Source organism: Rhamphochromis longiceps, linkage group LG4 (genome assembly GCF_057381845.1).
Source record: "Rhamphochromis longiceps isolate RC_006_pf linkage group LG4, R_longiceps_female_GT1.1, whole genome shotgun sequence".
Lineage (NCBI taxonomy): Eukaryota > Metazoa > Chordata > Actinopteri > Cichliformes > Cichlidae > Rhamphochromis > Rhamphochromis longiceps.
Window position 1 is genome coordinate 20673277 of NC_140560.1, and position 13760 is coordinate 20687036.

At 39.5% G+C, this 13760-nt stretch overlaps 1 protein-coding gene across 1 annotated transcript; it reads right to left on the bottom strand.

The window, feature by feature from the left end:
• Window positions 1–441: 441 nt before the first annotated feature.
• LOC146671492 (zona pellucida sperm-binding protein 3-like) lies at window positions 442–1744 on the bottom strand. Its single transcript, XM_085405012.1, has 7 exons — window positions 1740–1744; window positions 1503–1620; window positions 1343–1425; window positions 1108–1262; window positions 829–981; window positions 674–754; window positions 442–599 (listed from the first exon to the last, which is right to left on the bottom strand). The coding sequence occupies exons 1-7, from the start codon at window positions 1742–1744 to the stop codon at window positions 454–456; spliced, it is 741 nt and encodes a 246-aa protein (XP_085261138.1). The 3' UTR covers window positions 442–453.
• Between the last annotated feature and the right edge of the window lie 12016 nt (window positions 1745–13760).

Sequence of the window (13760 nt, forward strand, 5' to 3'; positions counted from 1 at the left end):
TGTTTTCTTCCTCCTGCCTGACAGCTCCATATTTAATATAATCCTGCCATCCACCTGTGCATTGTTGGTGTTATTGATGAGCTGCAAGTCACTCAAAACTGGATCTCCTTCCATATACAACCCTCATTCGAGACAGACCAGCACCATCTCGCAACCTCATGTTAGAAGACAAGTCCAGTATCAAAATGCAAGTGCACTCGTCAGTTCTTCCCACAGCTATAGGAGTTAGAACCAGCAACATGTTAAGTGCAGCAGTCTCCCATAATCTAAGGTTTCTCCATGTTGCCTGCTACTCTACATCATGATCTCCTTCCAAAAGTCTCATCTTGACCAGTGACCCCGTGTTTCCAAAGAAATGTGCCTTGTTGCAGTCCATTTGCAAGATTGTGTAACTGTGACAGAACAGATTAGTCAGATCAGAGTACAATGTATAGTTAAGTTTATTTCTTAGGGTCAGGCTGTAGCAGTTGCATTAGACAGCATGGTCTCCTCCACTTCAAACTCTGAGGTGGTGTTGACATGGGGAGCTGCAGTGGTGCTGTTGTCCAGAGAGGATTCTTCAAGGTTCACTTTAAACTCTGGAGCATCTTCTTCCCCACCTGTAATTGGAGGAAAGAGAACCCCACATTATCACTGTTCAAATTTTAAAAGACTTGACAAGACCTTAGTTTACCTTTTCCAGCCATTTCACTTTTGCCATCAGTCTCATCAAAGTCTGGTGCAGACAAGTCAGGAAGCAGTCCTTTCTCCAAATCTATTATTTTAAGAAGTTTCACTTATTACAAAACCAGACTAAAAATGAGTAATTACTGTTGCCCTTCTGGTTACCAAGTTTGTGTATTCCACTTCTCCACTGGCTTCCATACACAGCAGGCCCGCCGATTTTATTGAGACCCACAGGCAGCTTCTCCACAGGTAGAGGCCTGCTCTTCTGTGAGTGCAAGACCTTCACTGGTCCTAGTTTAGCTTCATGTTCCCACACTTCCCAAAAGAAAATAGGACACCATCAGACTTTTGAGCACAAAACTGGGTTAATGCTGACATCTAGTGGTGACCAGCATGCACAAAACTAAACAGCAGCTACAATGGACAGACTGGAAACTCTACCCTGATTAGTCCTCAGTGGTTCAGGTTCCACTGGTTTCCCAAACCCACGGGGACCAAATCTCCCTTGGCTGATGGGCTTACTGCGGGGCTGGACGACTTCATTCTGGCTTTGACACTGCCCACAGAGGTAGTCGTTCCCATCAGCTGACCGCCATCTGAAGAGAATCATTGGCACGTTTTAGTCAGTCCCACATGCATTGACTTTCAATCATCTGTTGGACACTTTCAGACACACCTTTCATTTATGAAGGTGCATGCTTTATTTGTGGATTCTGCATCATTCACTGGGACAGCAGTCAGATGGCATGTGATGTAGACCTAACAAGAGAATTTGTCAGAAAGACAAAGAAAGCACATCTGCAAGAGTACGACTTACTGCCACAATACATTCTCACCTCCCCTTTGTCGGCATTGTGGAACCTAAAGGCATCGATCACCAAGTGGAGCTTTTCGTCTTGTGCCCTGGGTAGGAAGAAGGCCCTCGACCCTGGAAGCCTTGAGTCAACCAAGCACCTAAACAAGATTTTAGGGTAATGTGAGAGTCAGATAAACTACACTTAACTTGCATTGACTGTAGAAACTTTAATAAACCTCAAGTCTGCATAACTTAAACCATTCTAGCCAGCCTTTACACCATCTTCATCATCAACAGTTACACATCTACTTACCAGAGTGTCTTCTAATAAAGAAGGTTAGAAATGAAGCTTTGAAACTTTGAATACTTAGTATTTAGAGAATTCAGTCAGCTCTTATTATGACACCAAAAGGGGGCAGATCTAGAGAAACTTTCTTAGGGTGGCAAATGGAGAAATCAAGTAGGGTGGCAAAATCAAAGCCTTTTTTCTTTTCTTTTTTACACATATGCAGGTGTTACATTCTGTAATATGCGAGGTTTCAGACGTCACCAGTGATCCCACTCTCCCTGCTTTACAGAGAGCGCAGTCTGCCTTTTCGGCTCGCTGCGAATGCCTACTAGTTAAACTGTGTGTGCAAAGCCGAGGTTAGCTGAGTAGGGTTTGTTGTATTGAGTTACTCTTCCTCCCTTCCTCAAGCCTCATTTACTTATCTAAAATGCCCTTTGTGTGTGTATGTGACGTTGCCCAGTGGCTTGCTGTGCGCAGCCCTCATGGTTTTCAGTTATACAATTGGTAATACAATCCCTGTTTCTGTTAGATTCCTGTGTAAGAGCTGTTACTCTCCCCCTGGCCTCTAGCAGAGGGGGTCGTAACAGTCTAAATGTGCAGAAAGCATTTGTAGAACTTGAACCTAAATGAAAGTAAGAATGAGCCAGCAAAAGAGTCCAGGGTCAGAGATGTAGTAGAGTCTCCAATGTCGAAGCTTATGAATAAATTTTAAATAGAGTGTAGATGTTTTTAATGGCAGTGTTTTCTTGTACGATTTGTTTGGTAATTCGGGTTTTATTTAACCCATTTAATGTTGTTCTATAGTTACCATCATACTATAAAACTTTTGAGATCATTCATATGTAGAAAGATGTGATTGTGTTACAACTCAACCCTTTTTTTATTGTCATCATTTATCAAACTAAGATATTTTATGGCAGAACTTCAAACACTCCACATGCACCCGATACTGATTGTCTTCCAGCTATCATTTTGATTAAATATTAGTCATACACTGCACAAAAACCCTTTGATGCACTTACTGTAATGCCCACAATGAGTCTATGCTTCTTCAATCATCACATCTCTGTGTTTTGAAAGTCGTATTGTGGGGTGTCTGTTGATTCCCACATCTACTTACCAGACTATGTTCTAGTTAAGAAGGTTACAAAGGAAGCTTTGAAGCCGTTTTACTTAGTATTTAAAGAATTCAGTCAGCTCTTATTATGACTGCTAAACACTCATTTCCTGATTATTTCCTTTCATTTACAATAAAAACATAACCTTGAGTATATGTAATTGCAGGGCTTTTTAATTGGGCTGATTCTCTATATTGTAGTTTCAGCTTCCAGTTATTTATGCAGCCAAGTTATATATGTGTAAAAAACAACACTTGATCCCTTTGAAACAGGTAACGAGCTGCAACTTAAGTGAATCTGCCCATTTTCTGGGCCTGATGTTGGGTCAGGTGCGAGTGTGCCAGCACAGCAACCAATGAAGTCTCTTCTCTGTCCTGAATCAGGACCAGTCACCCCACATGTTTCTTATCTGTCATAGTTGTCATGGAAATGGGTCTCATGATCCAGTGTTTGTGTTTTTGGTTTAATATTCTTTGATTACTGTTGCTCTTGGTTTTGGTTATTCTTATTTTTCAAGCTCTCAGCAATCTTAGTTCTCCCTCCCTCTATTTTCATCTTTTTGTTTAGTTTCTGTTCCCGTGTCCCACGTGTCATGTCTAGTCACCCCGGTCTCTATTTCCCAGTCAGTGAAAACAGAGCGAGCGATGGATAATAGTAACAAACTCATCAGTGAAACAGACTCTCAATCAACACGTGTCATTTATCCATCAGAGTAATTGTGCATTCTCCTCAAACGAGCCACACTGATTCACAAACTGTTATTGAACTTGTAAACTTTTTACTCTAAGTAAACTTCACACTTTCTTGTTGTTTCTTGTTGTTTCTTGTTGTTTCTTGGCAGTTTTAATAGGAAAATGCGGCACAGGCATCTGAGTGTTTCAGGTTTTCAGTCCAAGCAAGCAAACACCACTTCACTGTAATATTCTGACAACTTCTTCAGCTCCTGCTGATCATGTGTTGATCACTGACAGTTTGTACTACTTTTTACTACGTATACCTACTATACCCCTGCAGTTTTAGGTATAAGTGGTTGTAACTTGTTTCTCTTTTATCCCACACAAAATTCAACATGTGATGAATAAACACGTTTTAGGAAATATCATGAAATACGAGATGCTGTGATTTTAAGACAACATGACGCGCTCTACTGCAAGAAAAGAAGTGCAGTAGTCAACCAATACATAAATCCATGAATCAGCTTTGTCAATAGAGACAAAATGTAAACAATCCCCACCTTCTATGTCTAAGAAGGATTCCTGTAAGATGATAATGCCATATTATGATCAACAGTATTGAATACTGTTTTAAGAACTAACAATACCAGTACACCAAATATAATTTCACACCTTTCATGAGAGCAGCTTCTGTGCTGTGACATTGATGAAAGCCTGATTGGAAGATTTCATGGTAGCTATTAATATTCAAGTACTCACTAATTTGGTTAATATCTACTTTTTCAACAATCTGAAGAATAAATAGACCAATAATAAAGCCAATAATTATTGTACTGTGTTATAATGTTAAAATACGTCAATTTCTCTCTTTTTCACAAGGAGCTTCATAACCGAAGTTTTCAGTGATTCGGGGAAAATACCAGGAAAAAGACTGCAGGGGCTAAATGACTAAGGGAAGAAAAACCCTGGCAGGACATGACGAAGAAGATGAACGATGTAACACAGTTTACTAAGCGTTTTGCAGTAAGTGGCAATACATCAAAAACGAAAAGCTCAATTTAATCTGCGTTGATGTAACCGGTGTGTTCCTGCGTTGTGTCTGACAAAGAAAGGTAAAAGAAAGAAAGACCTCCAAGTAAATAACGTGACCGCTCCAGCTCCTACGACCAAATACAAACAGTGGGGAAGAGGGTTAGCTCAACCCATCACATCTTCCAAGTGTTACGATTCTTTGATGTGGGGTTGAGAACAAAACCACCAATACACCAACCAAGTAGATTCAAAAAACTGATGTATTAAACACACGTGTGGGAGAAGCACACAACGTCAGCGTCTGCATAGATCTCAACTAAAAAACACATCAGACTGTTTTTGTATATCAGGTTCAGCCTCTTAATGCATAAGCAAAAACATATCATATCATATCATACGCCTATTACAGTTAGTGACCTTTAGACACTTCCTATATCTGTATTAAAGAACTATTTTCAGTCGTCTTAGACTGCAGATATTTCCTGTCGTTCTATTCTTTTCGTACCCGACCGGAGCACATCCTGTCCTTAACTGTAGCTAAGCAGGCACGTCTACAAGTTACAAGCAAAATGCTTTTTTAAGGCTCTGCGCGTTCAATAGCTTCTAGATTAACATGTTACTAATAAAAGCCCTCTTATCTAATAATGTGTTTTCCACACAAGCTAGCCAGAATTATATATTCATGTTAGTGTTAACGGTGCCCAAAACACATTTATGGCACACACATACTACACATTTATTGCATCTAACAAAAACAGGCACAATGATGACAATAACTGAACTAAAATCACAATCAGAAACATCAGGGTGGATAAATATACATTATATGTGTGTTGTACAGTGTCTGGAAATAAATCACACCAAGCTTTCTCACAGGCAAATTGTAGAAAACGGGAGAGGCCAAAGGGGTACACTGTATTTATAGGGTTGCACCAAAGAAGAAGAACAATGAGGAGGGGCTCTAACTGATAAAGAACATAACTACAGGCTTGAAGGTCCTAAAAGTCAGGTATAAACTGGAAAATAAAATATGTGGTCTACAACACATTTTGTGTAATTACAACAATATGTAATTCATGGCCCAGTTACATTGACATTGAGTTTAGTTGATTTAATATTTAGATGACTATGACAGATACACAAGACCAAAAAAGACTGAAGCAAGAAGCACAACAAGACAGATGAAACAATAAACACAGGTGTTGTCCTCCAAATTAGAGTACCTTTCTGAAAAGGCAAAAGCATCGTTTTGACGACTCTGTGTGCTATGGAGCACATCATGCTGACGTGTGTTTTATTCGTGAGAGGAATTTTTTCTACTGGATCACAATAAACAACAACAGTCCCAGACAAGCGAGGTGTCCCCACGTGTTTCTTATCTCTGATAGCTGGGAGTCATCAGCGTTGCTTCTATAGCGGTTTCTGAGAGACATCAGTAAATTGATGTCATCACTGTCCATGGAAAACCTCCTGATCGCTCTTAAGAGGCTAGTAGTGATCCCATATGTATGTTGTGGATCATACGCTGTCCGATGATATCCAGCTGCCTCATAATGCTGTGTGATATAGACTTGGTCTATTATACGTGAAGTTCGCCGTCTCACATTCTGCTCCCTGACTCTGATTATGATTCGAGCCCTGTTACCGTCCTCTTGCTCCGATTGGATGACCTGAGGTGGAAGTTGCAACGATCCTTCTCGATGGATATTACCAAGACTGTAGTATCGGTATCCCCTCGGCAGTGGCTCTAACAGCTCTTCATCGTTGCGATATTGATGTGAGCCATAATCACGATGGTTTGGGCCAAAGGTCAGACTTATGTCATCATTTGTGTTGATGTCAATTTCATTGGCAAACCAGTGGAGGAACCGGAGGCAGTCCTCTTGGGCAGATGTGTCAGAGCCTACTGACCTCAGATGAGTGATTGAGTTGAGCTTTCTTACAGCTGACACAGAGCTGAAGGTCAGGAGGAGAGCCACACAGCAGCTCATCATTCTTCCAAACATCTTCATCCTGGAGAGATTTAAGAAGTTGTTGTTGTTATTGTTCATGCATACTTTATATTCTGACATTCATTACGTGATTCATGACCAAGTGAAACGATTATGTGATGACTGCATAATGTGATTAATAGGATAATCATGATTAAGACAACTTTAAATGTACTCCTAGTTTATAATTTGATAGCCATTCAGCCACACTTGTTTTTCTCCTCTCTGGTTTATACCATCTATTATGGGTTCGAATTGCATTTTAAAATTTTGCTTTCTTCAACTGAAATCAAAAGTTAGTTTTTTGATTAACTGTTACGAGAGGCTTTTTATTAAGAAAAGTTGTTTTCTCAAACAGCTTTAACTTTGTGACATAAAGAGAGAAAATCACACTAATAACTTGTATCGGTAACTTGAAGCCTCCTGTCAGCTTCAGATAAACAGGGAAGGATCGCTCAACAATAAGTTGTCAGAGGATTAATTAAACAAAGCAAACCAAGTAATTCTTTAACAAAGAAGTGATGCATATTTTATAGCCATTAGCAAATTGAAACAACTACATATTTGAGTGCTTTTTCATTCATCTTTTTATTTTTTCCCACTTAGCCATTACACTTCTGTTAACCCATAATTTTCTTTATTTATGTTGTCAGGTGGTTTCATGATACTCACCTCTCCATGTGTCAGAAAGTTAAACTAATAACATCAAAACTAGATCATTTTGCACTTGAATGAGTATGCTTCCAATTTAAGAGAAAGTGGACAAAGTACAATCCATTTCATCGTATCTTTAAATATTTTGTCATTGGTAGAATAAATGGAGCATTAGAAAACAGGGTAAAGTCATGTGAGTGAAAATAAAGAAAATGAGAGAACCTGTGTAAGTCTGCTGCTGCTGTTCGTATGAGGACAGTCGTAGCTCCCTGTATGCTTTGCTGTTCTTGTAAATAGAACCAGACCAACAAGTTCTGCTAGTTGATAAGATGAAGCTTGATGATCCAGCCATTTTGGTGAGAGTATTAAAGAGCAACATCATCATGGATTTAAGTGTTTCTAGTTTAACAGTCACGTAAAAGCGGATTATTAATAATTGTATGAGCAGGTTTAGGTCCAAAGTTTAAACATGGACGTGTCTGCAGGGTGAGTGACGCAGTTGTCGCCATAATAAACTTGTTAGTTGTCTCTTAGCTAATTTTTATTTTCACAAATGCAAATACAGTAGCCAAAAGCCTAATTTTAAACACTACTACAATGATACTGTATCTTACATAAAATTGATTCGTGAATTACTTAATAAAAAGGCTATGAAAACTATTAATATTTGTACTAATTACAAATTATTTGAATGTATTTAACTTTTTATATCAAGTTTAAAAACAAAACAAGGAGGTCGAGGCACGATGTGCCGGGAGTGCGGTGTTCCCCCCGCACTCCCGGCACATCGGGAGCGCACTCCCGATGCTCGACCTCAGCTTCGAGCTGGTGGGTAACAGACTTCTCCAAAAACGAACACTTTTACAAATATGCGCAAATATGTCTTGATGAACCGATCAGATATTTGAAGGTAACACAGCTACATTCATGCCTGAAAACATCTTAAACGTTTATCTTATAAGTTTATTAAAAGTACTACTTATCCTCACAATAGTTTTGCGATCTCGCAAAAGTTCATCTTATTTTTTTCTCTCATGTCCCAAGTGGCCACTTCATTGTATCTTTAAATATAGAAAAAAAAATTCTGCATTAGGGCAAAATCATGTGAGTAAGTGAAAAGGAATCCACCAGGAAACTTACCTTTGTAAGTCTGCTGTTGTTTGTGTGAGGACAGTCGTAACTCCCTTTAAGTTTTGCTTTCCTGGTAAATGAAACCAGAGCAATAAGCTCCGCTAGTGGCGAAGATGAAGGTTGACAATCCAGATATTTAGATGAGGCTACTAAAGAGCAACGCCATCATGGATTTAAGGGTTTCTAGTTTAGCAGTCACGTGAAAGCAAATTATTGATCATTTTATGAGCAAGTTTATGGCCAAAGTTTGAATATGGGCGTGTCTGCCCGACTGTAGGGTGAGAGGTTGCAGTATTGTTTAATATAGGAGCTGGTTACAAATGAATTTTAAATAGTGTACACATTTATTCAGTGGCAGTGTTTTCTTGTATGATTTGTTTGGTCATTCAAGTTTCCTTATTTAAAGGCGTTCTATAGTTACTGTCATTATATTAACAAACTTTGAGATCCCTACATAGAAAGATGTGATTGTGTTACAACTAGAGATGGACCGATCAGTCCGATACTGACCTAAATTACTGGATCGGATATAGGAGAGAAATAAAAAATGTAATCCGATCCAAGAAGAAAAGCACCTCACAAAACTTGCGACATGGCATAACTCGGCTCATAACCGTAGAACGTCGGAGCAGTGTGCATCACGTGATAGAGCGGCTGTGGGGTGGGTCTGGTTCAGCATTTGGAGCCTCGTTACCAAATGTTGTGCCAAAAAGTGATTGTCTGCCAAAAACTGATTTCCGGTATTTGCCAAAAACTGATTGCTCGTATTTAAACTGCTATAAACTTGTTGGGCTATAATATGTTAAACATATGTCAAATGCATCCCTCATGGATGACATAAAGTCATCTTGAGCCACAAACAACATTCGTGTAACAAGGTAGAAGCCGCAATCAGTTTTTGGCAGTGACTTTTATATAACCTTTATTTATGCAGTTAAAAAAAATCTCATTAACATTAAAAATGTCTTTTGTAAGAGTAAGTTGGTCAAGAGGACAACAGACATGGCAGCAAATATTACAATATTTCTGTGAAAATATTTTAAGTGGGGATAAAGGACCGGATTGGTTATAATGTAAGTACAATAGCAGAGAGTTGTAAAGATACTTGAAAAACAGATATTGTTTTAATTCTCTATATAGCCCCTTTGTAAACCCTGTTCACCAAAGTCTATTTACGAACATACATAAAGATATTACACATAAAAAATACACAGAAATATTGGAAATCAGTTTTTGGCACAACACCGGCATTTCATCTCCGAGAAAGTTATCCCAGAGAGAAGTAGGGGAAACCGGGGATAGTTGTAACGTGGGTCAGTTGTAACACTTCCAATTTCTCCAATCAGGGCTAAGTTTCAAATGATGTGACTCATCCTGTGCATGCCCAACTCAGTTCTGCTATCACATGTGAAAAATCAGCACATTTTGTCAAACACAGACAATTTAACATGAAAAAAAGTAATTTGTATGCCAAAAAGTAAGTTTTTCTACTTTATTTCAATTTCTAATAGCATTATCTGCTTTGCAGCTAAACTCATCAAACTTAAATTATGTTACTTGTATGTCTATGGGGATATATTCTGTGTAAGTCTTTAGTGCTAATGTTTTAGCCGTTGGCTGTAATGTTAGCTAGTTCATGGCTATAGGAGTCTGGGTCAGTTGTAACAATAATGCAGATGTTACAACTTACCACACTATTACTTTAACTTATATTAAACAAGTTGGGGCAACAACATCAGCAGAGAGAGGTTCACTGGTTGCTTTTGTATATGCGGTTAATGCCATTGGCAACACAATTCCTCCACTGTTTGTGTTCCCACACATACATTATGCAGACCACTGTGTCAGAGATGGACCAGTAGGAAGTATTGATAGTGGAAATAAATCAGGATGGGTGCACGAAACAGATTTCCTCATCTTTCAAACAGTCAGCTCCTGCTGCCAACATGATGTTTCATAAAAAGTAATGGAACTGCGATGCTGGTGAACAACTACATTTTTTCAGCTTCATTGTTATGTTCAAAATTGGTGCAAGAGTTGTAGGTTATAATGCCCACTGAGCCAATGAAGCCAAACTCAAGGAAGACCAACCAAAATTAATGAAATATTCAGTTGCAGAAAATTCCATAATTTGTCTTTTTTGGGGGGTTGGAATATGTTCAAAAGCTAGATTTCTGCATTCTGTCACACACACACAGAGCTACATACACTGAACAAAAATATAAACGCAACACTTTTGTTTTTGCTCCCATTCCCCATGGGATGGACGTAGAGACCTAAAATTCATTCCAGATACACAATATAACCATCCCTCCCAAACAGTGGTCACAAATCAGTCCAAATGTGTGGTAGTGGGCACATCTGCTATATTGAGATAATCCATCCCACCTCACAGGTGTGCCACATCAGGATGCTGATCTGACATCATGAGTAGTGCACAGGTGTACCTCAGACTGCCCACAACAAAAGGCCACCCTGGAATGTGCAGTTTTTTGCGCTATTGGGGGTCTGGGGACCCAGAACCGGTCAGTATCTGGTGTGACCACCATTTGCCTGATGCAGTGCAACACATCGTCGCATGGAGTCTATCAGATTGTCAATTGTGGCCTGTGGAATGTTGGTCCACTCCACTTCAATGGCTGTGCGAGGTTGTTGGATATTCGTGGGAACTGGTACACGCTGTCGTATACGCCGGTCAAGCACATCCCGAACATGCTCAATGGGTGACATGTCCGGTGAGTATGCTGGCCATGCAAGAACTGGGACATTCTCAGCTGCCATCTGCCCTGAACAATGTGAACCATGATTCATCCGTGAAGCGCACACCTCTCCAACGTGCCAGACGCCATCGAATGTGAGCATTTGCCCACACAAGTCTGTTACGGCGACGAGCTGGAGTCAGGTCAAGACCCCGATGAGGACGACGGGCATGCAGTTGAGCGTCCCTGAGACGGTTTCTGACAGTTTGTGCAGAAATTGTTTGGTTGTGCAAACCAATTGTTCCAGCAGCTGTCTGGGTGGCTGGTCTCAGACGATCTTGGAGGTGAACCTGCTGGATGTGGAGGTCCTGGGCTGGTGTGGTTACACGAGGTCTGCGGTTGTGAGGCCGGTTGGATGTGCTGCCATATTCTCTGAAACACCTGTGGAGACGGCTTATGGTTGAGAAATGAACATTCAATGCACGGGCGACAGATCTGGTTGACATTCCTGCTGTCAGCATGCCAATTGCACGCTCCCTCATTGCTTGTGGCATCTGTGGCATTTTGCTGTGAGACAAAACTGCACATTCCAGGGTGGCCTTTTGTTGTGGGCAGTCTGAGGTACACCTGTGCACTACTCATGATGTCAGATCAGCATCCTGATGTGGCACACCTGTGAGGTGGGATGGATTATCTCAATATAGCAGATGTGCCCACTACCACACATTTGGACTGATTTGTGACCACTGTTTGGGAGGGATGGTAATATTGTGTATCTGGAATGAATTTTAGGTCTCTACGTCCATCCCATGGGGAATGGGAGCAAAAACAAAAGTGTTGCGTTTATATTTTTGTTCAGTGTAAATGGCTCTAAGTGCATTCATGTGTTGAATAAACAAAGATTACATGTTAATGTTTTGTTAGTACCCTTATTTCATTGTGTTACATTTCACCCCAGGATATGTTACAACTAACCCAGACTAGGGGGTTAATTGTAACATTTCACTCTTTGTGTTTGAGACCATACCATTCAATGGGTAATTGTGCTGCAGAGAAAATAGCTGCACTATTTAATAGCAGAGACATGTAAATACTTTGCATCACATTTTGAATCCACTACCTTAAACGAGCTCCAATTTACAGACAGAAATGTCAAAAATGTTACAACTATCCGATAGTAGTTCATCTCTGAATGTTTGTAAAGCATTCCAGCCTTAAGCTTAACAACCGATATATGGGGCGACTGCCTCTCTCTCCCTCCCTCTCCTGCTGCTACTTCAATCATGAAACTGATCAATGATCAGCTGATGGCTTTTCTGTCGCAAGTCCGTCTCTCTTCTTTGTTTTTGGCTCACTTTGCACCAGAAAGAGGAAACCAGCGGCTGAACAACAGCAGCACGTTTAACCTTGATAAGCTGTAGTTAGAATTTATTTAATATTACTTTCTACACCAGGATCCTTTTCTACGTAACTGACGGCTGGTAACTGTGCAGGGGCGGATCTAGCAAAGTTTAGCCAGGGGGGCCGATAGGGCATTAACAGGGAAAAGGGGGCACAAAGACATAATTTTCTTTCTTATTCTCATTTAGAATGTCTAGTTTTTAATAAATAATTATCTGAATCTTACACCCAAAGTTTTAATTTGATGTAAAATGTATAGAAGTCCATTACTGTATATAGTGACTATTAAGTCGAATATAACCTAGTAAGCTATAGTACTTTATCCTTTGGGAAGGTACCATCTGTGCAGTCTGCAATTCTGTTGAAGAAAGATGTTGAATCTATTTAATTATTAATAATTGATTTCTGTGCATTTTTTTCACACTGCATCAAATTAAAGTTGATTACATCGATTAAGCATCATGAGCTGGTTCCCTATTTTTTTTTTTTTTTTTTTTGCTGGGAGTTTGCAGCCCTATTGGTTAGGTTGCTTACTCTTTAAAATACCAGAATAGGGAGGATGCAGTAAGTTTAAGTTTATTAGATTGATCAGTATTGCTGAACCGTGAAATATTTTGGGTGCAGTGTATTTTTTGCATACAGGTATAACAGACTAGCTTTAGTGTTTTTTGGTTTTTAAACTTGAGTTTGAACTTATACAAAATGCAGCAAGATATTAAAAAAACAGTTTTATTGATTAAAAAAGACACTATATCAGATTCATATCGGTATCGGCCGATATCCAAATTTATGATATCGGTATCGGACACAAAAAAGTGGTATCGTGCCATCTCTAGTTACAACTCAAACTTTTAGTTTCATTATCTCAAACTGTAACTGAAATTGAGTTTTGTTTTTTATTTGATTTGTACTAAAAGTCTGTGAAACACAAAGAAAACAATGTAAATGTTGGCATAAAAGTATTTTAATGAATGAATGTGTGCATTCGACCAGTGAGTCAGAAGTCAACACTTTAGCAGTGAGTGACCCTGTAGAACTTTGTTTAGGATTACAGTACTTCTCTCTTTAGTTATATTAGTACACTTTTAATACTGGAGCGTGACACCATACTGGAGGAGAAGTCTGTTTTCAAGGTGTTTGCTCTTTGCTTACATTGTGGAAATAAAATCATCAAAGAGCTCAGAGTCAGGGCGTCACGAAGCACAGCATCTGAAACTGACAAAATAATGTTACAGGATTAAATATCATCTAACTCTAAGCTTTACAACATTCCTCATGAAACATCTCCAAGCTGTAAAGAAACAGTCAC